We start from the raw sequence: 26,004 nt of genomic DNA on the forward strand, positions 1-26,004 counted from the left end.
GCAAAGGGGACAAAATAGACAGTAATGTGGACTTCAGAAATACATTGTTTACTATGGTTCCAATAAAAAACAGAATAATTATACATGGAGATGAAAAGGTAACATGGAATTTATATTCATACAAAGATTTTAAAAAAACACATGAAAAAAGAAATAATTGAATGATGTCATTGATAGGAGATCCCAGGGAAAATGCCTTTCCTTGCCAAACTCTCAATATTGAGATATGGAAACTACCCTAGGATTTGATGTGTAAATGGCCAAGGGGGAAAATATCTCAAAAGTAAATATAGTTATATATCTACCAAACTCAGAGAAAATATCCAGGAAATTTACCCTGAAATCTAGCAGTCTTTGGAATTTGGTTGACTTAGGATAATAGGATTTAGAGCTAGAGGTGATTTAAAAATCATCTTGTTTGAACCAGAACCTACTTCCTTCCCCCCATATCATATATATGAAGAAATTCACAAAGAAGAATTTATTACTGTATCAGGCACTAGATTTAATCTTTTTCTTGGTAATCTTGATGATGTTGATTTGGAGGAAGAGGAAAAGGAAGACATTTGAATGCTTTATCTGAGGGGGAAGGTCAAACTTACACGTAAATTCAACTCATCGTGTCTAGAGAATTATTCATTATAAATACTTGGCATACTAGCTCATAGTAATTTTGTATTGACATGTTTCTTCCTTTTTTCTTTTATAGGGTGAATTTGGAACACGGAGTATCAATTGTATTAATCTGTTACTTTGTATCACACTGATAGATGGAAGTCCTATTTTTGCTGGAGAAAGAAAAGGAAAATTAGGCCAGTAGGGAAAACAGCATATTCACTAGACCTAATTATTTCACTTGGCCAAATTATAAGCAATGGTCAATTATTATCAAACTCTTGAGAATGTGATTCACAGGTGGCAAACATTGGCATCTCTTCAACAGTCATAGGGATGGTTAATGATCCTGATGGAGAGCAGGCTCTGATAGTTCTTGTTTCAAAATTACCCAGAAAACATTTTCAGCTCATCATAGACTTGTTTTTAGAAAACGTGACTTTCGAAACAAAACAAAATAAAGAAAACTTCAGTGTAAACAATTTTTTAAAAGTCATGATATGAGAAATCTAGACAGGTTCCAAAAGTTACAAAATTGCAAAGGAATTTCCTTCCCCTCACTCCCCTTCTCTAAAAACTCCAGAGTATCCTTCAAATTGTTTTTAAAAGCTCAATTCTTTCATCTTTGTAACACTGTGGGAAGAAAGAGAAAGTTAAGATCTTTGGTTTTAGCATTTTAAAAGATGTTTTAAAATTAAGGACTGGTTACTCTGTGCTAGGTCCTGTCCTAGACACTAGTGATAAAAAGGCAATGATGAAAACATCCCCTGTATTCAAGGAGGCTACAGTCTGTAAAAGAGGAAAAAATATAATACACACACATACACAAAGACATACATATACACACACATACATACACTCACATATAAATAAAAAACAATATATACAAAGTAAATACAATCTAATGGAAATTGGCACTAGGCACTGGGAGAACAAGAAATGCTTTATGTGTGTATGCAGGAAATGGCACTTCAGCCGAACTTTGAAGGGATTCTAAGGGGTGGAGGTAAAGCACTAGGGGTGTATTTCTGTCATGGGGTAACTACCTGTGCAAAACAATGGAGATGAAAGATGGAGTGTTATGTTTGAGGAAGTAAAAAAGGGGCAGTTTGGCTATACCACAGAGTTCATGGGCAGCTGGGTGGATCAGTAGATAGAGTAATGAGCTCATAATCAGGAATACCTGAGTTCAAATCTTGCTATCTGTGTGACCCTGGGCAAATCACTTCACACTGTTTGCCTCACTTTCCTCACCTGTAAAATGAGCTGGGGAAGAAAATGGCAAACCATTCCAGTATCTTTGCCAAGAAAATCCCAAATGGGGTCATGAATAGTTAGATACATCTGAAAGTACTGAACAACAAGAAACAAGAACAGAATTCATGGAGAGAAATAATGTGTAAATAAGCCTGGAAAGAGTGGTCAGATCCAGATTGTGAAAGGCTTTAAATGCTAAGAAAAACACTTTACATTTCACCCTAGAAATAATATGACGAGGTCAGACCTCTGTTTTAGGAACATCCCTACAACAGCTGTGTGGAGGATGAAGTGGAGAGGGCAGAGACTTGAGAGAGGGAAACTGATTTGGAGTTTATTGTGGAACTCTGGGTGAGAAGCAAGGTCAGAACTTGAACTAGGCTGGGGCCAGGTGAGGTGAGAGAGGGATCTGGGTTCCAGAGCTATGGAGGGAGAAACTGACAAGACTTGGCAACAGGTGACATATGTGAGATGAGAGAAAATGAGGGAGTTGATAATGATTCCATGGCTTCATACTTGACTTATTCAGATCACTGAGGCGTAAAAGTCCATAGAAATCATAAAACTCGAAGGGATTCAGTATGGTTGATAGCTCAGCCATCCACAAGAGTGGACTCGCTCCTGGAAAATTAATTAATCTTCTTCCTACCATGAAGTTATAAATTTAGAGCTAAAAGAGACCTGAGAGGCCATTTAATCCAATCCCCTCATTTTATTGTTCTTATTCAGTCATTTTTCAATTGTGTTCGACCTCATCTGGGACTTTCTTGGCAAAGATACGGGAATGGTCTGCCATTTTCTTCTCCAGCTCATTTCACAGATGAGGAAACTGAGGCAACCAGGGTTAAGTGACTTGCCCAGGGTCACACAGTTAGAAAGTGTTTCAGGCCATATTTGAACTCATGAAGATAAGTCTCCCTGATTCTGGGCTCCAATCCTTGAGAAAATAAGAAATTCTTAATATACACTTATCAGTGTAAATATTGTATACTCCCAGTAAGATAGAATAACCTCCTCATTCATTTTGTTTTTTTGTTTTTTGGTGAGGCAATTGGGTTAAGTGACTTGCCCAGGGTCACACAGCTAGTAAGTATCAAGTGTCTGAGGCCGGATTTTAACTCAGGTACTCCTGAATCCAGGGCTCTATCCACTGCACCACCTAGCTGCCCCCCCATTCATTTTGACAAGCTTCTTATACCCCAAAGAGGAACATGCACCTCAGATTGAGAACTCTATTCTAGTTCTGTCCTCCAATGAAAGGATTCTTTTTTTCTAGTGACCCATCATTTTGTTTATATTTTCCTCTTATATTTCCAAACTGTTGAGTTTTATCATGTTATTCTAAGATGTCTTAGCCCTATTCAGTTCCTTTTTTATTTCATCTGTTGATAGTTTTGCCAATTTCATCTCTTCCTTTAATTCCTTTAGTATGTTTATTGTCCATTTTAGTCTGTTTTAAAAATTCTAATTTTTTTTTTCTTGGTGCTCCTGCTGGACTTTTTTGAGTCTACTTTTCTTTTGGTGCTTTTGCAGCTTGGAGGCACAGTGGATAGAATACCAGGCATGAAGTCAGAAAGACCAGAGTTCAAATACAGCCTCAGACACTAGCTGCGTGATCCTGGGATGCATGTCACTTAACTGCTGCCTGCCTCAGTTTCCTCAACTGTAAAATGGATTTATTAATAGTACTAACTTCCCTGGATAGTTGTGATATTTATAATAAGAGATGATATTTATACATATTCTAGTACAATGCCTAGCACATAGTACATGTTTAACAAATGTTAGTTTCCTTCTGCAGAGCTGCAGAAATAATAATAGGCATAGAATATCCTGTATATTTATTTTCCCACCAGGGGATAAATCTCTTTGTCATGCTCCAGTTAATATGGATGACAGTAGAGGTAGCTTTCCATAATAAGAAACTTCCATAATAAAGTTCAGTGCACATCTGAGGTTTCATCTGTCAGGTCACAAAAGAGTTCATAAATGCCCAACATTCCCCTTTGTCCATTGTTTCTACCCATACCTATAGAAGACAGAGGGAAATTGACAACAACAACAACAACCCTCAAGACCTACCTAGATGTTCTTTTTTTGTTTCTTTTCTAGATGACTGCTGTTTTTCCCCTGGCTAGTTGAAGCCATTTTGCAAATATCAACACTGTAGCAACAGCCTGGAATTATTCTTAAGGATTCCTCCTGTTCCGTTGTCTTGCTGGGGTGCTGAATCAACCTCTGGGCTACTGAGAGGTCATTTGGACTTCTGTGTTTTAAGGATTGGGACCCTTGGGATGCAATGGAAGAAATGATGGATTTGGAGCCAAAGGATATGGGTTCAATAGTCTGGCACTATTATTTGTGACCTTTGATCTTGAGCAAATGGTTTAATCTCTCTAAGCCTCAGTTTCCTCATTTGCAAAATGAGTTTTAGAACAAATGAAACTTGAGTTCCCTTCCAGCTTGACATGTATGATACTGTTTTGTTTATTTCCCTAAACCATTAGCTGGAAGAAAGAATTTACTAGCTCTTTATCTAGGGGCAAGGAGAAGGGAAGGGAAGGGAAGTGAAAGGAATAAGCATTTATATAGTGCCTACTATGTATGAAGCACTGTGCTATATGCTTTACAAATATTATATTATTGAATCCTCACAATAACTCAGGGAGTAGGTGCAATTATTATCTCTATTTTCTAAGTGAGGAAACTGAGGTAGGTAGTGGTTAAGGGACATACCGAGGGTCATATAGCTAGTAAACATCTAAGGTCTGATATGAACTCAGGTTTTCCTGACTCTAGACCCATTTCTCTGTGATACCTTTTGTTGTTGTTCAGTCATTTCAGTCATGTCTGACTCTTTGTGACCCCATTTGGAGTTTTCTTGGTAAAGATTCTGGAGTGGTTTGCCATCTCCTTCTCCAGTCCATTTGACAGATGAGGAAATTGAGGCCCGCAGGATTAAGTGACTTGACCAGGGTCACACAACTATTAAGTATCTGAGGTCAGATTTGAATTCAGGAAGATGACACTTCCTGACTTCAGGTGAGGATACCCTATCTATTGAACCACCTTGCTGCTCACTGTACTGCCTAGCTGCCTCATTTAGATAGGAATATGACAAGTGGAGAGAATAGAGAAGGGTAAATGGCTTTTCTACCATTCATTACGACTTTTAGGTTCCACTCTTTTGTTGATATTCACACTCTGTCCTTTGATGTAGATAACAAACCCTCTTTATCTATTGGGTGTTCTTCAAGAAATACTGTAACCAAATATTGCTATAGCTAGCCTAAAAATTAGCCTGTCCTCCAAAGTTAGCTAGTGCTTGGTTCTTGGCCAGCACATATGATCTTTCACAGAGTTGAAATATAATTCTATTGTCATTATAAATGTCAAGTCTTAAAATAAATCAACCTCATTAAGCAGAGGAAAAAGCATGTTTAATTGAGATAAAGAAGGTCTTGAGCCAGGGACACAGCCATTCATCTGATATGTTCAGGAGGAAAAACAAAGGGTGCAAGGTCATATGAGGATCAAGGCCTGGTCATGAACTTCTAGCCACCTTTGTCGGTATGAGCAAGAAAACTCACTTCATTTTGGTTGGCTTTGCACTTCATGATCCAATTTCCCCCAAACCTTAATAAGGGGGTAAGGATACTTGGAGTCTCTTTCTATAGCTGTGGCTAGCACAAGTTAGTTCTATTTACAGAATAAACCAAGCTAAAGATTACCAGTGTAGTTTCCTCAGGGTGAAGTCCACTCCAACTTAATTGAGCAAGGTGCCTTAGAAGCAGAAATGCAATGACATTCCTAGAATTCTTCTCTTACTGTTAAGGATGGCTTTTAAATAGAGAAGGGAATATTACATTTGATATTAACAACATTAAAATTAATTTTCCTGTCAGGGTCCATATACATCCCATTGACAGCTAGGTGTGTGATTCTAGGCAAATCATTTAACCCTTTTTGCCTCAGTTTTCCCATCTGTAAAAATGAGCTGGAGAAGGAAATGGCAAACCACTCTAGTATCTTTGCCATAAAGACCTCAAAAGAGGTCATAAAGAGTTGGACATAACTGAAACAATTTGGCAACAACAACTATCTCAACAGAGTTGGTTTTTGCTGGTGCAACTTTTGAGAAACCCAGTGACATCTTTTTAAAATAGAATTTTATTTTCCAAAATATATGTAAAAACAAAATTTTAACATCAATTTTTAAAAAATTTTGTGTTCCAACTTCTCTTCCCCACCTCCATTTGCACCCCCCATCCACAAGAACCCAAGCAATTCAAAATAAGTTATACATGAGTAGTCATGGAAAAATTACCATCTTAGCTAGTTGTGAGACACTACCATAAGCCATGAAAGTTGAACTGTGATAAGAGCACAGAGTAAAAGGCAGCATGGGTATAGTTTCTCAAAATGGGTAGTGTTTCTTAAAATGTGGAGTCCCTGATGCCCTTTCAGGCAGCCCATGAGGTCAAAACTACAACTTTGCCTTATTTAAATCCAATTCACCAGCAAGTCAAGATATAGCCATCATCCACTATTCTACCTCAACATTGTGATGTCATTGATCGTCTTCAAAAATGAAGGATGAACAACATTTTTCATAATAGTGCTAAGACATTTAATTTAGAATGCGGTAAATATCAAAAGATATAGCCCACATAAACAAAAACTCTTTGGTAGGATGAGGACTTCAATAAATTTAAAGAGAATCCACAGGTCCTGAGACCAAAAATTTTTGAGAAACACTGGCCTACAGTATGGCAAGTAACCTGGTTAGCTGGAGAAAAAACAAACAAACAAATGTGTGTCAGGAGTAACCAACCCAGTTAAAAGACTTTGGATTGTATTCAGTGGACAATGAGGAGATTTTGAAGGTTTTTGAGTATGTGTATTACTGTACTTAAGGAACAGTAATCTGATAGTGGTAGCAAGATGGATTGAAAGGAGATACTGTAGTTGGTGGAGCCACTTCTGAAACTATTGCAATAAATAGCTCATGAACAAAGTAGTGAGGACTTGCACCAGTATGAAGGCAGTGAGAATGATAAGAGTAAAGTTCCCAGGAAGTAAACAAGGATTTTCATGATTGCTGTGGCTCTAAGTTCTGCTCCAAAGTATTTTGATACTTCAAGGGGTTTCAGTGATGTTTACTCCTTACGATGAGACATATTGTAAGCCTATCCACATCTATTCATACTCTGCCACCATTGCCCCTGCCCTCTCATGGATCCTCCACAAGGGATCCACCCAGGGATCTACCTTGAAAACACATGAGTAAATGGATCTACCTTGAAAACACATGAGTATTAATCAGTCATATAAGCTGTCCACCAGTTTTCCCTTATTCTCATTAGGTGACTGTTTCATCTTTTTTTCTCTCCTGGTCATATATCTGACAGCATAATTTATTCAGCTTTCTGTGCAAATTTTCATTTGTTAACATCCTCACGCCTACTCTATGTCCCTTTATTTGTCCTCTGAGTGACTCTCGATTTTTATTCTTGAGACTGCATTACTTTTTTATTGATTAATTTTGATTTAACATATCAGACAAACCAAATTTACTAAGCATTCTCCTTGAAAGCAGTTAAGCAAAATAACAATAAAGAGTAATTACAACTAGTGGTATATGGAACTATACATTAAAAGAAAGGAAAACTTCATTACTATTGTGTTGTCTATTCTATTTAATCTGAATTTTGTTGCTATTTAATGTTGAGGTTTTTTAAATTAAAATTTATTTTTAAATTACAGATATCTATTTCCTTTCACTTCTACCCCCAATGCCTTTAAAAAAAAAATTCTGTGCAACAAACATGCATAACAAATTTCATTGTCTGTGTTAAAGAATATATATCTTGTTCTGAACCTGAATCAATCATCTCTCTGTCAGGAGGTGGACAGAATCCTTTATCATCAGTCTTCTGGAATAATGGATAGTTATTTGCATTGAGCATAGTTTTTACAGCTTTTAAAGTCATATATCTTCACAATATTATTATTGTGTAAGTTATTCTCTGGGTTCTGCTCATTTCATTCTTCATCATTTTGTAAAGGTTTTCAAAATTATGTTTTTATAGTATTGATAGTATAGTATAATAGTGATAATATTGTAATATAAATTATTCCTCTGGTTCTGCTGATTTCACCAGGCCTCAGTTCATATAAATCTTTCCACATCTGTGACATCATCGATTTCTTCATTTTAAAAAAATACAATAGTATTCCATTACCTAGCTGGGTATAGTGGATAGAGTATTTGGAATGGAGTAGAAAGAATCATCTTCCTTAATTCAAATCTGGCCTCACACACTTACTATCTGTGTAACATTGTACAAGTCATTTAACCCTGTTTGCCTCAGTTTCCTCATAGGTAAAGTGAGATGGAGAAGGAAATGGCAAACCATTCTAGTATCTTTGCCAAGAAAATCCCAAATGGAGTCACAAAGAGTTGGATGTGAGTGAAAAGAAATGAACAACAACAATTCCATCACAATTATTTGCCTGATTTGTACAGCATTCTCCAATTGATGGGTATCTTCTTAGTTCCTAGTTTTTTGCTACCACAAAAAGAGCTGCTACAAATATTTTTGTACACATAGGACACTTTCTTCTTTCTTTGACATCTTTTGAGTATAGGCCTAGCAGTGGTATAGCTAGATCAAAGGGCATGCATTAGTTAGTAATTCTTTGTGTATAATTCCAGATTACTTTCCAGAATGCTTATATCCATTCACAAGTCCACCAGCAGTGCAAAAATGTGCCTGTTTTCCCCATAGTATTCCATTATAGAGCCATTCAGCATTACCAGAAAAATATTGCTCTTAAAAAAAAAAGATAGGTCTTAATGCATTTAAAATTAAAAAGGGACATAGGTAACAGGAAGAAAAAATATTTGTAGCAAATGTCTCTCTCTAATAAGGGTCATACATATGGATAGGCAGTTTTCTAAGGAAGAAATCGAAGCTATCAATAGACATATTTTTTTAAAAGGCCTCAAATCACTAATAATTAGGAAATGCAAATTTGTCAAATTAGCAAAGTTGATAAAAAAGGAAAATGACAAATATTAGAGAGGATATGGGAGAACAGACATGTTAGTGTATTGTTGGTAGAGCAGTGAATTGGTACAACCATGCTGGAAAATAGCCTAGAACTATGCCCCTCAAAATATCTAAATTATGAATTCCTTTTGACCTATTGGGGCCACGATTAGAAGTGTATTCCAAAGAGATCAAAGAAAGAGGAGAAGGAACCACATGCACAAAAATGTGGTTAGCAGCTCTTTTTCTATTAACAACAAATTGGAATTGAAGGGAGTCCATATCAGTTGGGGAATGGCTGACTACATTTTGGTATATGAATGTAATAGAATACTATTATGCCATAATGAAGGATGGTTTTCTCTTGGACAACTTTAAAGAGTTGCATGAAATGAAGAATGCACATTCTACAACAATGGCAACACTGTATAAGCAAAAAAATTTGAAAGATTTATGAATTCTGGCCAACACAATGGCTATCTATGATTCCAGAGGACATGTGATGAAATATCATACCCACTTACTGACAAAGAAGTGGTGGATTCTAGGTGCAGAAGGAAACATATTTTCTGGATATGGACATTGCAGAAATTAGTTTTGCATATTTGTTACAAGGGTTTTGTTTTTGTTTTCAATGGAGGGGGTGTTAAAAATTGATATTTGTTTATTTAAAAAATAAAATTTTATTTTAAAAAGACATGTCTTGAGGCAGCTAGATGGTGCAGTGGATAGAACACCAACCCTGGAGTCAGGAGTACCTGAGTTCAAATTTGGCCTCAGACATTTAACACTTACTAGCTGTGTGACCCTGGGCAAGTCACTTAACCCCAATTGCCTCACTAAAAAAAAAAAAAAGACATGTCTTTATGCGAGTCATTCTGTAATGGTCAAAGGATGTGAACAAACAATTCGTAAAAAATTACACACTATAAACAACTAAATAATAGAACACTCCAAATCACCAATAATGAGAGAGATGTAAATCAAACCAACCGTGAAGTTTCACCTCACACCCAGCAACTTTGCCATGATGATGAAAATGAGATGGTCAATGTCAAAGAAGCTGTTAAAAGATAGGCCCCTTGATATACTGCTGGTGAAGCCATGGATAAATCCACACAATCTTGAAATATGCTAAGAAAATGACTGAACTATTCTTTTCCTTTGACCGTGAGATCCCCTTGCTAGTCATATATCCCAAGGAGGTCAAAGATAGAAGGGTCACCAAGATATTCATAGCAGCACTTTTTGTAGTAGCAAGGAACTGGGAACAAAATAGATACTCATGTACTGAGGAATGAATCGAACAATCATGGTACGTGAATATAATGGAACATTAATATGTCATAAGAAATGATTATTAGGAAGAATATTAGAAAAGCTTAGGCAGGGGGCAGCTAGGTGGTACAGTGGATAAAGCACCAGCCCTAGATTCAGGAGGAACTGAGTTCAAATTCAGCTGTACACACTTGACACTTACTAGCTGTGTGACCCCGGGCAAGTCATGTAACCCTGGGCAAGTCATGTAACCCTGGGCAAGTCATGTAACCCTCACTGCCCTGCCCCTCCCAATTTTTTAAATTAAAAAAAAAAAAAAAGCTTAGGCAAACCTGTATGGACTGATGCAGAGTGAAGTAAGCAAAACTATACGCACCATGACTATAAAACTATAAATGGGAAGAAGAACATTGAAAATTAAATAGAGTGCTGTATAATTATAATAATCAAGCTGGAAAAGGAGATGAGAAAAGGACCCTCTCTCCTTTCTTTGTAGAGGTGGGGATTGCAGCTGTGAAACATCGCATATACTGTCAGAATCAGCTGATGTGTTGCTTAGTTTGGTAGAACCACTTTTTTATTTTCTCTCTTTTATTCTTTGTTACAAAGGATGACTTTCTGGAGGGGAGAGAGGAAGAGAGGGAAAGAAAGCTATATTTCGAAGTGAAAGTGATGCAAACACAAAAGATATCAATAATTTCAAAAAGGAGATGGGTATTTGTTTCATTCCAAAGTGCACATAAAAACCCATTATTATCCTCTGATTTCCTAAATTTTAAATGAAATTTTGCATCACTTTACCTCTTATTCCCCATCCCCTCAAAGAAATAAATGTCCAATTTCCTTCCAGCCGAGGAACATAACAGGATGGGTACAAGAGGTTTAAAGACCCAGAAGAGACCAAAACAGCTGTAGACCTGTACCTCTGATAGGTCACAGACTACGTTGAAGGTATAAGACTACATTGGGAAAACCCTCATATTGTGTCTGGGGCTGCAAGCAGCTTCCAAGTCTTTTACTTTCTACTTTGGGTCTGAATCAGTGGGAATCAGGAAATCAGAGTTTGAAAGGAAATGTCTTGCCCATCTCAAGGTCACAAAAATAAAGACTATGGTTAAGTCCACAAAAGCAAAAACAACAAAGCTAGAGAGGGCCATTCACCAATTTGTACTGCTGCCCTGTAGACTCCTTTAATTAACACTTCAGTAACACCCCTCCCCGACTCCCCCCAAAATACACTGAGTAAAAACATAGTCATCTTTTTTTTTTATTTTGCTTTTTTTAAATTTATTTTTTGTTTGTTTGTTTTGTTTTGATTTTTTGGTGAGGCAATTGGGGTTAAGTGACTTGCCCAGGGTCACACAGCTAGTAAGTGTTAAGTGTCTGAGGCCGGATTTGAACTCATGTACTCCTGAATCCAGGGCCGGTGCTCTATCCACTGCGCCATCTAGCTGCCCCCAAAACATAGTCATCTTAAACACAGAGTCTCCATTAACTGACACCAGACAGAACTTCTTCAACCAAAAACCCCGAAGTACTAACATAGATGGTATATTCAGAAAACTGTATCTGAGAAGAGTATAAAAGACTTTCATACCCCCAAAAAATGAAAATTGGATGTAGCTGAATACATTCAGAAACTGTCTGACTGAATGCAGAATCTTATTGGGCTACTCAAGAGTTCTTAACCTAGGGTCTATGACCTTGTTTTATTAACATTTTGATAACCATATTTCAACATATTGTTTTTAAAATGATGCTATGTATTTTAGTTTATACATTCAAAAACATTATTTTGAGAATGGACCCATAGGCTTTACTAGATAGCCAAAGGTATTTATGACACACAAAAAAAGGTTATGACTCCCTAGGTTACAGGAAGTGATCAGCAATGAGGTTTTTAAAAATAGGTTTTTGCCATTTCTGAAGCCAGGTTGTTTTGCATTTATAGGCTTGAGAGTGAGAAGTAGGGTTATGGGGGTTTCTAAATTTGAACTAACTCCATAAGGCAGGTTGGAAAATGCCTATGATTCCATAATTTCTAGGGGAATTTCCAAGTCACTGCTACTCTTCCTGTGTGATTCTGCTATCCCCTCTCCAGTGCAAAAAGTGAAAGTTAGCCAGGAGCACACTAGTAAATGTTTAACAACTAGTTCTCAGAAAAAGAAAAGCACACTGAACACAACTTTTATGTTAGTTTGTACCAGTAACATTTTTCTCCATTGGTTTCTTACGTTTAGACAATCAACAAAACACCAAACCAAGCCCCATTTTGTAATGTTTGATGATTTCTGAGGTGCTCACAAAGAAAATCTAATAACCAGTTCTTGTGGGCCAATTTGAAGTTCTCACACACCCCTGGAAAACTGAGCCCATTACCCTGTGAGGCACTAATAACTGTTTGAACTTGCGTGAGATTTCCAGTGACTGAAGAGTTCCCATAGCTTATCTCCTTGACAACAATCCTATGTTAGGCAATAATGGTAATAAAAGCTGACATTTGTTTAGGGCCTTGAGGATTTATAAAGTGATTTTCATCCCTTTCTTATTTGGTCCTCACCATAACCCTGTGAAATAGTGTGAATGTTATTACTTTTGTTTTACAGAGTAGGTAATTGATACTCAGAGAGTGTCCTGTCCAAGGTCACATGGTTGGGAATCACAAAATTGAAATTTGAACCCAAATCTCCCATGTTCAGTGGTCTTCAACTGGAATATGGTACAATGTGACTCATAGAGCTTTCTGACTAACTGACGGCAAGGACTGTGTCCTCTATCAGTTTCATTCTACCTGGACTGAGGAAGGAGTATTTTAGGGACCTCTGGATCATGGATTCAAAACTGGAAAGGACCTGAGAGACCGCTAAGTCCCATCCTCTCTTTTTGCAAATAAAAACAAACCAGGACCCTGAGAAATTAAATGCTTTGCCCATGGTCACACAGGTAATAAATGATAAAGCTGAGATTTGTATCCATACCCTCTGACTCCAAATCCATCATTATTTCCTTGGCACCTCAGGAAAAGGAGTTTCCCATGCAGGCAAAAGTCAGGAGTTCCATTTACTTACATTTTGTACTGAACAAAATAGACTCTGTTGTTGGGAGTGAAAGCACTTCTAGGATACCAGGGTAAAATACTCCGGAGATTAAATAACTGCAGATTCCTTTATTGGCCAGCTTTCTGGAACAAGAAAGGAAGGGAAAAAACAGAACTAAGAGATAAGCTAGAAGTGATTTGCCAGTATTTGTTTAAGGACCAGAACTGTATATTCTCTAAATATGGTTCAAGACACATTTCCCTTTTCAAAGAACTTTACCCCTTTCTGGATAACACCACGTATAATATTACAAACAGGTATGTGTAAAACACAGGGAATTACTACATCCCCTATTAGTTGCTGTTTCCTGCTAGGCTAAATTTGATATCACAACCTGCCCATGCTTCCTGATTGTCTTGTTTCGATTCTTTCTCCCCACCTTATTTCCTCATTCATTTAGAGTATCTCCTGCCTGAACCCACTGTGATTTTTCCTGTCTATACACTTATACATAATAACTATCCAAAAAATCCTCTATCCCTCAAATTTAGTGCCTTCTCATTGGCCTACTTAAATAGATCTAAAAATTCTGTAATACACAAGCATTTATTTTCTAGTAGGAAGCAGAGGTAGGATGAGAGATGAGGCGGTGATCATTCAGCAAAATTATAATTGTAGCTGTTTCTCAAAGCCTGAGGTAACTAGGTGGTGACTGCTAGCAACACGTGTTTCTGACATTTTTGGCAAGATTGACAGTCAACCTGTGTCAACAAGCTTTTATTTCTAAGGCTCTGTGATGTACCAGGAACTGTACTAAGTGCTGAGGACACAAAAGAAGGCAAAAGATGGTCCCGGCTCCTCTTGATGGAGGAGACAACATGCAAATAACTATATGCCAACAAGATTTATGATGTTGTTCAGTCATTTTTCAGTTGTGTCTGATTCTCGGTGACCCCATTTTGGGGTTTTCTTGGCAAAGATACTGGAGTAGTTTCGTCATTTTCTCCTCCAGCTCATTTGACAGATGAGGAAATTGAAACAAACAGGGTTAAGTGACTTGCCCAGGGTCACACAGCTTGTAAGTATCCGAGGTCAGATTTTGAACTCAGATCTTCCTGACTCTAGGCTGGCACTGTATCCATTGCACCATCTTTATACGTGAGATAATAAACACAGGAAAGTGACTAGTATTTAGTAATAGGTTAATGCCAATTTGTTATTTTGGTCATAACTGTGAGTGACAGATGGACTGAAGCTTGTGTACTAGCCCTGCTTCTTGACAGGAACCTGGACAATCCCTCTGTCCAAGTTTAAGCAGCTAGGTGGCATGGGACTCAAGGCAAGAAGACTTTGATTCAAATCCCGTGCCAGACACTCTGCAGCTGTGTGACCCTGGAAAGTCATTTAAGTTCTCAGTGCCTCAGTTTCCTTATCTGTAAACTGGGGATAATCATGTCATCTATCTCTAGGGGTGATTGTGAGGCTCAAGTGAGTTAACAGATGTAAAGTGTTTTGCAAACTTAAAGATCTATATAAATGCTAGCATTATCATCTTCCCCAACATCAGTGTGGCTGCTTGTGAATTAGCCCTGGCAAATGGAAAGCTACAACATAAGTAGCAGATACAGTAACTGTCTTGGGAAGCATATGGGATAGGGTGCTAGATGTAGCATTGTAAAGAACTGGGTTTGGGGCAGCTAGGTGGTACATTGGATAAAGCACTGACCCTGGATTCAGGAGGACCTGAGTTCAAATCAGGCCTCAGACGCCTGACACTTACTACCTCTGTGACCCTGGACAAGTCACGTAACCCTCATTGCCTTGCCAAAAAAAAAAAAAAAACCAAAGAAAAAGGAAAGAACTAGGTTCAAATATTGCTTCAAATCTTTCCCAGTACTGCCAAATCACTTACCATTCTAAGCTCAGTTCCTATTTCTATTCCCAACAAAATGGGGAGTAAGGAATCCAGGATGACACGTAGGTTAGGAATCTGGGTGACTGAGAAGATAGTGTGGTGCCTTAGACAGTAAATAGGGGTGTTAAGAAGAAGGGAGAGTTGGAGAGTGGGGGAACATAAGGAGCTATTTCTAATGGTGAATGAATGATTGTTTTTTTGTTTGTATGGGTTTTTGTTTTGTTTTGTTGGGGTTTTTTGGGTAGGGCAATGCAGGGTTTCTCCCAGGCTAATAAGAAAGGAGATTAACAGCCTCTTTTTCACCAACAAACCAGGTTTTAATAATGGGGATAAAATGTACAACAAAGATGAAGTTAATAAAGCCAGTGACAAGGTAATAGGGACAGAGAAAAATGAATAAGCTCCCTGGCTCTAGCAAAGACTGACTCAATCCCCAAACTTGCTTCCAGCTCAGCTAATTCAAAAAGCAGGCCTCGTTTCTAAATTAACTCACCACCTGGGGTCTGTAGTTTCTGTGGGAGTCAGTTGTGCAGTCCCTCTCCAGTCTGCTCTTGGAAGCTCACCAAGAGGAAAGAGAGCTCCTCTCAGTGAGCGTTCCCCTAGTGATGTCAGTAGTACACTAACACGTCACTCAGGGCTGTCCAGGTGTGGCCTATATCTAATCATCCCCAAGTAGGTACTTAGTCAGTTTCTCATTCTCACCCAATTCAAACAATACTAAATCAATCAGGTGGGGTGTCTGCCAAATTCCATTATTTTTTCACACTTGGTTGCTCGAAATTGTTCTTCAAACACTACTGCTGTTACTGTATAGAATGTTCTCTTAGTTTTGCTCATTTTGCTCTTCAGTATTTCATGGAGGTCTCATCATGTTTTTCTAAAACTATTTGATAAGGAAGCTTAGAAAGCAATGTTTGAGGATCATGGTCAGACTATGACTATAAGAGAAACAAATATTCATCTCCATAAACAGACACCTCCAACCCACCTGCTCCAATTCCAGGTCTTTATATCTATAAATAGGTTGAAAAAAAAAGGAAGTGATAGTGTGACCCTAGGCAAGTCACTTCTTAACCCTCATTGCCCCACCAAAAAAAAAAAGTAAGTGACAGCAGAAGGGTTTTTATGTTTTATGCTCTATCTATTATAAAGTACTGCCCTTTCATATGAAACTACTGAAAAGAGCAAAAAAGATATTTTTGTGTGAAGAAAAAAAGTTAAATGAATTGGTAAAGGATCTAAGGTATTACTATTTTTATGGATGAATAATTTAAAGTCTAAAAAGAGCAGGAAAAAATTGATTTAATAGGAGTAACTAAAATATATGTGTAAAGAAACATTTTTCAAATTGAATTTGAACAGTTTAGAATAGAACTAGAGCATAACGAATTAAATCACCTTCTAAAAAACAAAGGTGATACCTCATTTGTATGTGAATTTCTTATGGCTTAAAAGGGACAAAGAACTTTTATTTATTAAAAACTGATGAAATGTATGTATGAAGAAATACAGTTTTCAAGACAGTGTTGTATAGGATCATTTTGAGAAAGGGCATTATGGTCTCAGATTATTTCTGTGTAACCATTTAAAAATTATAATAGAGTCAAACAAAAATTTTATAAAAATCACATAACTGAAAAAAATATAACTGGCAATTAGGGATGATGAAATAAATACCATTGTTTTCATAGGGGAAATTTGGTGAATTGTTGCATTATAAGTGAAAGGTGATAATGAATACCAGGAGATTCTGATTTAAGCCACTGAAATAGGCTGAAGGCTTATGTTGTGCAGATATGGTAAAGATGCTAACTCTCGGTCCAGAGCTCTGTCCATTGTGCCACCCATCTGCCTTTTGGAGTCAGAAGATCAGTGTTCAAACCACAATTCTCCTCTTTTTTTTAAAAAAAAAATAGTCATCTATTGTCCCTGGTCTATAAAATGAGGCAGAAGGGCAAGGTGGTCTTTAAGATTCTTTCCGGCCCTATATCTTAGAATCTTCTATAATCACTAAAGTTCCTTCCAGTTTGAAATTTTAAGATCTATGAGAAGAATTGGAAATACTACCCTGCTCATTGACTTGAGAATACCCACCTGGACCTATACCTGCATTTAGCCTAAATTTTTCTAGAAAGTAGTTGCTATTTTACTAATGGACTTCAATCAAATGGATATGACTCTTTTGTTCACTTATTGATCTCTGGTGGCTTTGATCAAAGACTCTATATTCACTAGACTCTATCTTCACCCTATCCATACTATAAACAAACTCCCATTCATCACCCTCACCATCTATGTGTGTGTTTAGTCATGTCATCTAATCAATATGTCAGATACAGAACTTGAAAGCATGTGAGGAGGACTCTCTATCCACTATTGCATGTTCTTTCTCAGGCTTAAAGATAGGGAGAACAAAAAATGATTGAGTGCCTGGGAAAATAATGGACAAAAATAGGAAAATCCCTGTTTCAATGGTGGAAAATTCCCCTTTCTAAGTATACAATAACATGATTGTAGATATCATACAACAGAATATAAACATTGGGAAAAACAGCAACCCAAAATAAAGAGTTCAGTTAGAATTTAAAAGAAACTCCACATGGTTAATTTGAGAGTTCTTAAGCTTTTATCAATGTTGTTTGCAGGAAAAAAAAGGAACAATGATGGGAACTAAAGTTACAGGCATACCACCACTTTTTAAAAATTGAAGTATCTTAGATTTGAGGATAAGAAGAACTTTTAAAATGTCCCCTTTTTTTCTTTATTTGTTAACAGTGAATTTGGATACAAATAGAATTAGTCAATCAATAAATGTTGGAGGTATATAGAGAAAAATGAAAGGGCCTGACTTTAACTAATGTGGGTGAGAAACAACGAGAAGGCTAATGTGGTTGGACTTCAGAAAGGTTAGACTTTAGGAATGCTTATCAAGGTTAGAAAGTTGGATTTTGAAAGGTTTTTAAAGCAAAAAATAATAGTTTATTTTTGATCCTAAATCCAAAAGGGGGACATTGACGTTTACTGAGTAGGGAAGGAAAGATACTTTTAATATTGGGTTCTTATAGAATTGGATTGAATAAACACAGCTTGCCAATAAAAGAAATCAGCTGTCACAGATATTTACATGTTGTCTAAATACTATCCAATGGGGCTTCAGGATCTTACTGTATATTCTGTATCCTGTAGAATATAGTAAAAGACATCTTCTTCTGAACTGAACACAAACCTCAGTGATCCATATTCTCACTTGTAGAGGTCTATCCTCTACAATCATCCATTGACTCTTCTCACTTTCCAAACGTCCTATTTCAGGAGGATGAAAGAAAAAATAATAACCAACACATAGAGTTTGGTTTTTTTTTTAATGAGGCAATTGGGGTTAAGTGACTTACTCAGGGTCATACAACTAATAAGTGTCAAGTATTTGAGGCCGGATTTGAACTCAGGTCCTCCTGAATCCAGGGTGGGTGCTTTGTTCATTGTGCCACCTAGATGCCCCTACTTTTATTATTATTAATAATAAAAATAGTTCACATTTCTATGGTGCTTGAAGGTTTGTAAAGCAATTTACATACTTTTTCACTTTAATGATAATATGCTTCCTTTATGTCTATAACAAACTTTAAAACTATGTGTTGGGGCAGCTAGGTGGCGCAGTGAATGAAACACTGGCCCTGGATTTGGGAGCACCTGAGTTCAAATTCAGCCTCAGACACTTGACACTTACTAGCTGTGTAGCCCTGGGCAAGTCACTTAACCCTCATTGCCCACCAAAAAAACCCAACAAAACCAAAACCAAAACCAAAAAAAACCTCTATGTGTTGGTTATTATTTTTCTCTTTCATCCTCCACGGTCTCTTGATTGTATCCCTTCACTGTAAACTACTTGACACCTGGGAGGGATTTTATTTTTGTTTTTGTAAAGCCAGTCCTAACTTAGTGCCTTACTCTTTTTTTTTTTTTTTTGCGGGGCAATGAGGGTTAAGTGACTTGCCCAGGGTCACACAGCTAGTAAGTGTCAAGTGTCTTGAGCCTGCATTTGAACTCAGGTCCTCCTGAATCCAGGGCCGGTGCTTCATTCACTGCGCCACTTAGCTGCCCCAACACATAGTTTTAAAGTTTGTTATAGACTTAAAGAAGGTACTCAGTAACACTTGATTATTTAAAACAAATTAAGTGAATAATTCTGAATACCACCTGTGACTAATTTATGCTAGTGTCAATCTTTAGAGATTCCACTAGTCCAGCATTTACCCTTCTCCCTGTTCCTTTGGGGTTTTTACTGTCCACTGTCTCCCATAATTTCAGAAAGCAACATGCAAATATCTTCTCTTTCATTTCCTTCTTCAATCTCCTTGCTTTGTTTTATAAGTTGTAGGCCAGCACCTTGACCTTTACCTCCCCTCCATTTACTCTCCAAATTTTGGAATCAGCCAACATGTTGACTATGTCTGAAAGTATATATAATATTCTACACTTATCATACTCCAAAGAGGGAAAGAAGGTAGAGTTCCTCAAGTCTTCTGCAGTGGCTTGGAACTTTACAAAGAGTAGTAAACCTTTCTTAGTTCTAATCCTAACTTTCTACTTTTTAGCAGCTGACCTTGAAGCTATCAGTTCTCCCTCACGGCCTCAGTTTTCTTATCTCTAAAGAGGGAAAAGTTTACATTTTTGAATAAAGTTGAGTGCAACTTTACCTAGGAAGGATTACCATGACTTTTAATTGTTAATAACATTCTTCAACTCAAGGACAGAGACCTTATTGAAGCTATAAATCATAGTGTATGTTGTTTTTTAAAACATAAGGATGGAACCATGTTTTAGATCAAATAGAGTCTTGCAATGGCTCAGATGTGTGTGTGTGTATGTGTGTGTGTGTGTGTTATGAGCTGGAGCTAGAAAATGCAGCTGCTGGGGTTTTTTGCCCTGGCTTTTTCAGGCTGCATGTTTATTAATTTTTCTGGGATTTAGTTGCCAGAGACAGGACCTCCATTGCTCTTCCTGGCCTTTCTCCACTGGAAATATCATTTCTACCTCTTCCCAACCATAACCTTGGACTCTGGCACCTCAGTCCTCTGGCTCTGATTAGGTGAATTTTTTGCTTTATCCTGCTTGGCCTGGATCCAGGACTCCAGACCATTTCCCAGATAACTCTACACAATTCTGTACCACTATTATATCTACCTCCCATTCATATATTTTCTCCATCCCTTAGATTGTAAGCTCCCTGAGGGCAGGGACTATCTTGCTTGCTTTTATTTGTAAGCACAGTGCCTAGCACTATAAATGAATAAATGCTTAACAAATGTGCTATTTCATGGGGTAGGGGTGGGGGTGGGGAGGGGGTGATGATGATAAAATGGTAATAGCAATCGCTTACATCTATATCTCTTTTGGTCTTTATGACAACCCTCTGAGGTAGGTAATACAAATATTACTATCCCTGTTTTTACAGATAGGGTAGCCAAGGCTCTTAGAGCTGGACTGATTTGTTCAGGGTCTCTCAGATAGAAAGTTGAGGGTGAGGATTTGAACTTCTGTCTCTTCATAAAATGCCAGGCCATTGAAGAAGTGTTAAGAAAATGTACCTCCCTCCCCTCTGTTAAGAAGTGGATGACTCTGGGTGTGAACTATGCATATATTGTCAATATAGTTAATGTGTTGGTTAGTTTAGTTGAATTTTTTTTTTCTTTTCCTCTTTCTTTTTTCAATCTATGTTATAAGAGATTGCTCACCAGGTGAGGGGGATGTGAGGAGAGGATATATTTGAAATGAATTTAATGTGAAAAGTCATCAATGAAAATAAAACAAAAAAGTGAAACTCATCAATCTTGGTTATGGATGACTGATGATAAAACATACCTCCTTCTTCTTGGTAGAAAAGAATGTGCTATGGAGGTGGAATGGGGTTATAACCCCATACTATCAGACACGGTCAATTTGGTTCATTTTGCTTAGGACTACTTTGTTATAAAGGAAAGTTATATTAGAAGTATATTGAAAAGTGAAAGCAATGTAAATAAATTAAAAAAATTTTTTGAAGTTCAAATGTTTAAATGTCTGAAATTGCATGGGTATTTTCTTACTTTAAGAAAGTGGATCAAGTGGTTAACTTCTTAAGGTCTTTTGATGATACATGTATAATTCACTAAAAAAAAAGTTTATTTTTTTCTTTTTCAGATTTTTCTCACATGTAATACCTGGAACTTTGGTGTTCCCAGAATCGCAAAGAATATATGCACAAAATCCATTTTTAGGAGGTCTTTTTTCCTTTTGACTTTGGCCAACTCTGCTGAAAAAAAGATGACCTTTAAGCAATTCCTCTTCCTGGAAATAATTGGCAACCATTTCAAAAGAATTTATGGGACTGAGTTTGGGAAAATGGAACTTCTTTAGAATCCAGACATAAATAATTATTATAATTACTGGTCCCACCATAAGTTTTTACATACTGAATGCAAAGCAGTTCATTCTTTATGGCTTTCATTAAAAGCTAAATTCTTCCATGTGGTAGATATCATACCCATTCATAAATTTAGGACTCTAATTCTTGATTCAGATGACTATTACTATTTACTCACCAATAATTTTTAGTTGAATATTTTCTCAGAAACTTGACATTAATTAAACATCACTTCAAATAACTATATTTGCTTACTAAATGCTTCTATTTAAATTAGCTTCTTTCAACACATAAAGGATCATAAAATGATTCCCTAAGGAAACCATTAACCATGGATAAGAAGAGAGTCCTCATATACCAAATATTGATAGCAGCACCTTTTTTGTGATAGCTACAAATTGAAAAACAAAGTGGATGCCCATCAATTGACTAAACATATTGTGGTACAGGAATGTAATGGAATGTTACTGTGCTGTGTGATGAAATAATGGGATTTAGCAGATACTCAAAGACCCACCTGGAGATTAATCAAGACTGATTGAATCAAGTGAGAGTGATTGACTGCTGATTAAGCCTACTTCAAGTTAATTGGATTGTATCAAGTTAATTGGATTGTGATCACACCTGGCTATCCCTTAACAATGTGGCATACCCCAAATTCTGACTGCTTAAATACTTTAACCTTAACAAGCTTTTCCTTCTGCAGGTAAACTGCTTTTTTGTTTGTTTGTTTTTTGAACCATGAGTTTAATGAGTCTGTTTATGGTATTATGTTTAAAACCTATTGCTTGATTTATCAATGGACATATAGCCTGCACCATGCGTAGGTGAAGAGATTAGCCCCTTTAAAGGGGGTTCCTGATTAAAGCAGGCTAGTGGAGGAGGACTTCAGGAAGAACCCAACCAGGCTGGAACTCTAGGCTAGGTAGGACTTCTTTTTCATAACCTTCTGAACTCTTTGTAAATATCTGTATGCTCTAATAAATGTTTAATGCCCAAAGACTGGTACTGAAGCCTTTTAATTTTTGGTGACCACAATTAAGATTTTAAACATCACAGCTGTGAAAATTGATGTATGTGATGAATACAGAGAACCATGGAAAGATCTACATGAACTGATACAGAGTGAAGTAAGCAGGGCTAAGAAAACAATATATGGTCCCACCCCAGCGGGGAACCAGAAAGAAATCCTGAGTGGCAGGAGGCCCAGATGGGGGAGGGGTGCAGGCTCATCAAAACTAAGAACCACAGCACAGAAAGCTTTGCTGGTTGGTTAATTAGTAAGTTGGCTTGAGGTTATCTTCAGACCAAAGAACAGGCCAGTCAAGAGAAATACCTGCCCTCCCTCAAACTGAAACACCTGGGACCTTCTGAAGCTTGGGACAGTGTAGCCCCAGTGGGGAGTTAAAAGTCAAGTAAAAAACAGCAAGATGAGCAAGAAAAGAAAGTTAAGAATTATAGAAAGTTTCTTCAGCAACAAGGAAGATCAAGGTACACCCTCAGAAGAGGATAACAACCTCAGGGCCCCTACATTCAAAGCTTCCAAGAAAAATATGAATTGGTCTCAGGCCATGGAAGCACTCAAAAGGGACTTTGAGGAGAAAGTAGGAGAGATAGAAGGAAGATTTAGAGAGACAGAGGAAAGAATGGAAAGAGAAATGAGAGCAATGCAGGAGAGTAATAAGAAAAAAGTGAACAGCTTGAAAACCCAAATGGAAAAGGAGATTAAAAAGCTTTCTGAAGAAAATTATTGCCTAAGAATTAGGATTGAACAAATGGAAGCTAGTGACTTTATGAGAAACCAAGACAAAGTAAAGCAAATCCAAATGAATAAAAAAATAGAGGGCAATATGCAATATCTCCTTGGAAAAACAGCTGACCTGGAAAATAGATCCAGAAGAGACAATTTGAAAATCATTGAACTACCTGAAAAAAAATGACCAAAATAGGAGTTTAGATAACATCTTCCAAGAGATTGTTAGGGAAAATTGCCCTGATATTCTAGAAGCAGAAGGTAAAATAGAAATTGAAAGAATTCAATGATCACCTCCTAAAAAAGATCTCAAAAGGAAAACCTCCAGGACTATTATAGCCAAATTCCAGAACTCCCAAATCAAGGAGAAAATATTACAAGCAGCTAGAAAAAAGGAATTAAAATACTGTGGAGCTCCAATAAGGATAAAACAAGACCTCACAGCATGTACATTAAAGGACTGGGGGGCATGGAATATGATATTCAAGAGGGCAAAGGAACTGGGACTACAGCCAAGAATCACGTACCCAGCAAAACTGTGTATAATCTTTCTGAGGAAAAAGTGGGACTTCAATGAAAAAGAGGACTTTCAGGCATTTGTGATGAAAAGACCTGAACTGAATAGAAAATTTGACTTTCAAATACAAGACCCTGGAGAAGCATAAAAAGGTAAACAGGAAAAATAAATCATGGGGGATATTAAAAGGTTAAACTGTTTACATTCTTACATGAGAAGATAATACTTCCAACTCATAAGAATTTTTCAGTAAGGAATCCACAGAGGACATAGGTTTGAACTGAATATGAAGGGATGATATCTGTAAAGCATTTATTTTTTGTTTATCCTTGTTCATTGTGGGGCAAACAGGGTAGGTTGTCTTATGTCTGGGGCCGGATTTGGGCTCTGGGTCTCCTGGGTCCAGGGCTGGTGCTTTGTCCACTGTGCCACCTAGCTAACCCATGATGACATCTTTAAAATAGGGTTGAGGGGTAGGAGGAATAGCCTGCGGGAGGGGGAAGGGGAGAGGTGGACTGGGGAGAGGTACCTCACATGAAGAAAGCAAGAAAAAAGCTTATGGAGGGGAGGGAAAGAGGGGGAAGGAGTGGGGGAATTGAGTGAACCTTACTATCATCAGAATTGGCTCAAAGAGGGAATAACATACATACTCAAGTGGGTATAGTAATATATTTTTGCCCTGAGGAAAAGTGGGAGGGGAAGTAGATAAGGGGGAGGAGTGGGAGAAGAGGGGAAGGAGGGAAGGGAAGTTTGGGGGAGGGAGCTATAAAAAGCACAACACTTTCGAGTAAGGTGAAGATGTTCTGCATAATAGCACATGTATGACATATATTGGATCACTTGATTTTATAGGGAGAGTTGAGGAGGGACTGAGGAAGAAAAATGTAGAAAACAGAATTAGCTCAAAGACTTTAACCTCATCAGAGTAGGCTCAAGGAGGGAATAACAGACACACTCAATTGGGAGGAGTAATATACTTAACCCTACAGGAAAGTAGGAGGGGAAGAGGATAAGGAAGGAAGGGTGAATGAAGAGTGGGGGAGGGGGAAGTCAATAGCAAAACACCTTTGAGGAGGAATGGGGCAAAATAAGATAGAAAATAGAGTAAATATCATTGGAAGGGAATAGGATGGAAGGAAATAGTTATGATGATTGACTACAAGGGCAAAACGTATGGTACCTACTCTGCTGGGCTATCGTGAAGAAAATTCTTTGTTAAGTTTAAGGTACTATATAAAAGTTATGATGAACAGGATGCTATCAGAAAAACCTGGAAAGACCCACGTGAACTGAAGCAGAGATAAATTTACTGTATACAAATTAACTGCAATAGTGTAAGATGATCTGCTGGGAAGTACATGGTTATTTTCAGCAAGGCAATGATCCAATATAACTTTTTTTTTTTCCAGCAACAAACATTTATTTTATTTTCCATTTACATGTAAGGGTAGTTTTCAACATTCATTTTCATAAGATTTAGAGTTCCAAATTTTTCTCCCTCCCTCCCTCCCTTTCCTCCCCCCTCCACAAGATCGCAATCAAGTTATATATGTACAATACACAAGTGTTCTTTTTATCAATTCTTTCTATAGGGGTGCAGAGTAAGCTTCCTCATTAGTTCCTTGGGATCGTGTTGGATCATTGCAATGCTGAAAGTAAAGTCATTCACAATTGCTTATTGAACAATACTGCTGTCACTATGCACAATGTCCTCCCAGCTCTGCTCACTTCACTATACATTGATGTTCATTAGTCTTTCAAGGTTTTTCGGGGATCATCCTGTTTGTCATTTCCTGTAGCACAAGACCATTCCACTATAATCATATAACACAGTTTTTTCCATCATTCCTCAATTGATGGACATTCCCTTGATTCTCAATTCTTAGCCTCCACCAAGAGTTGCTATAAATATTATTTGTATAATTTTTCCCCTTTTTTTCTTTTTCATGATTACTATTGTTAACTGTTTCCCTTCCATCCTATTCCCTTCCCCATGATATTTATTCTATTATCCATCTTCTTTCATCCTATCACTCTTCAAAAGGGATTTGCTTCTGTCTGTCCCCTCCCCCATTCTGCCCTTCCTTCTTTTGTCCCTCTCTCTTTATCCCCTTCCCCTCCTATTTTTCTGCAGGGTTAGAGAGATTACTCCACCCAATTGAGTGTGTACATT

General features: G+C 37.4%; 1 protein-coding gene across 1 annotated transcript in view; it reads right to left on the reverse strand.

Annotated features, from left to right (window-relative positions):
- The window catches only part of IL22RA2 (interleukin 22 receptor subunit alpha 2), a 126,496-nt gene that overhangs the window by 90,671 nt on the left and 9,821 nt on the right, over positions 1–26,004 (reverse strand). Inside the window, 6 exon segments of the mRNA XM_044003492.1 lie at positions 603–702; positions 705–788; positions 3,718–3,814; positions 3,816–3,870; positions 3,872–3,901; positions 13,274–13,369. Coding sequence (XP_043859427.1) covers positions 603–702; positions 705–788; positions 3,718–3,814; positions 3,816–3,870; positions 3,872–3,901; positions 13,274–13,369 — 462 coding nt within the window.

The sequence above is a fragment of the Dromiciops gliroides genome, chromosome 4 (assembly GCF_019393635.1).
Source record: "Dromiciops gliroides isolate mDroGli1 chromosome 4, mDroGli1.pri, whole genome shotgun sequence".
NCBI classification, from domain to species: Eukaryota; Metazoa; Chordata; class Mammalia; order Microbiotheria; family Microbiotheriidae; genus Dromiciops; species Dromiciops gliroides.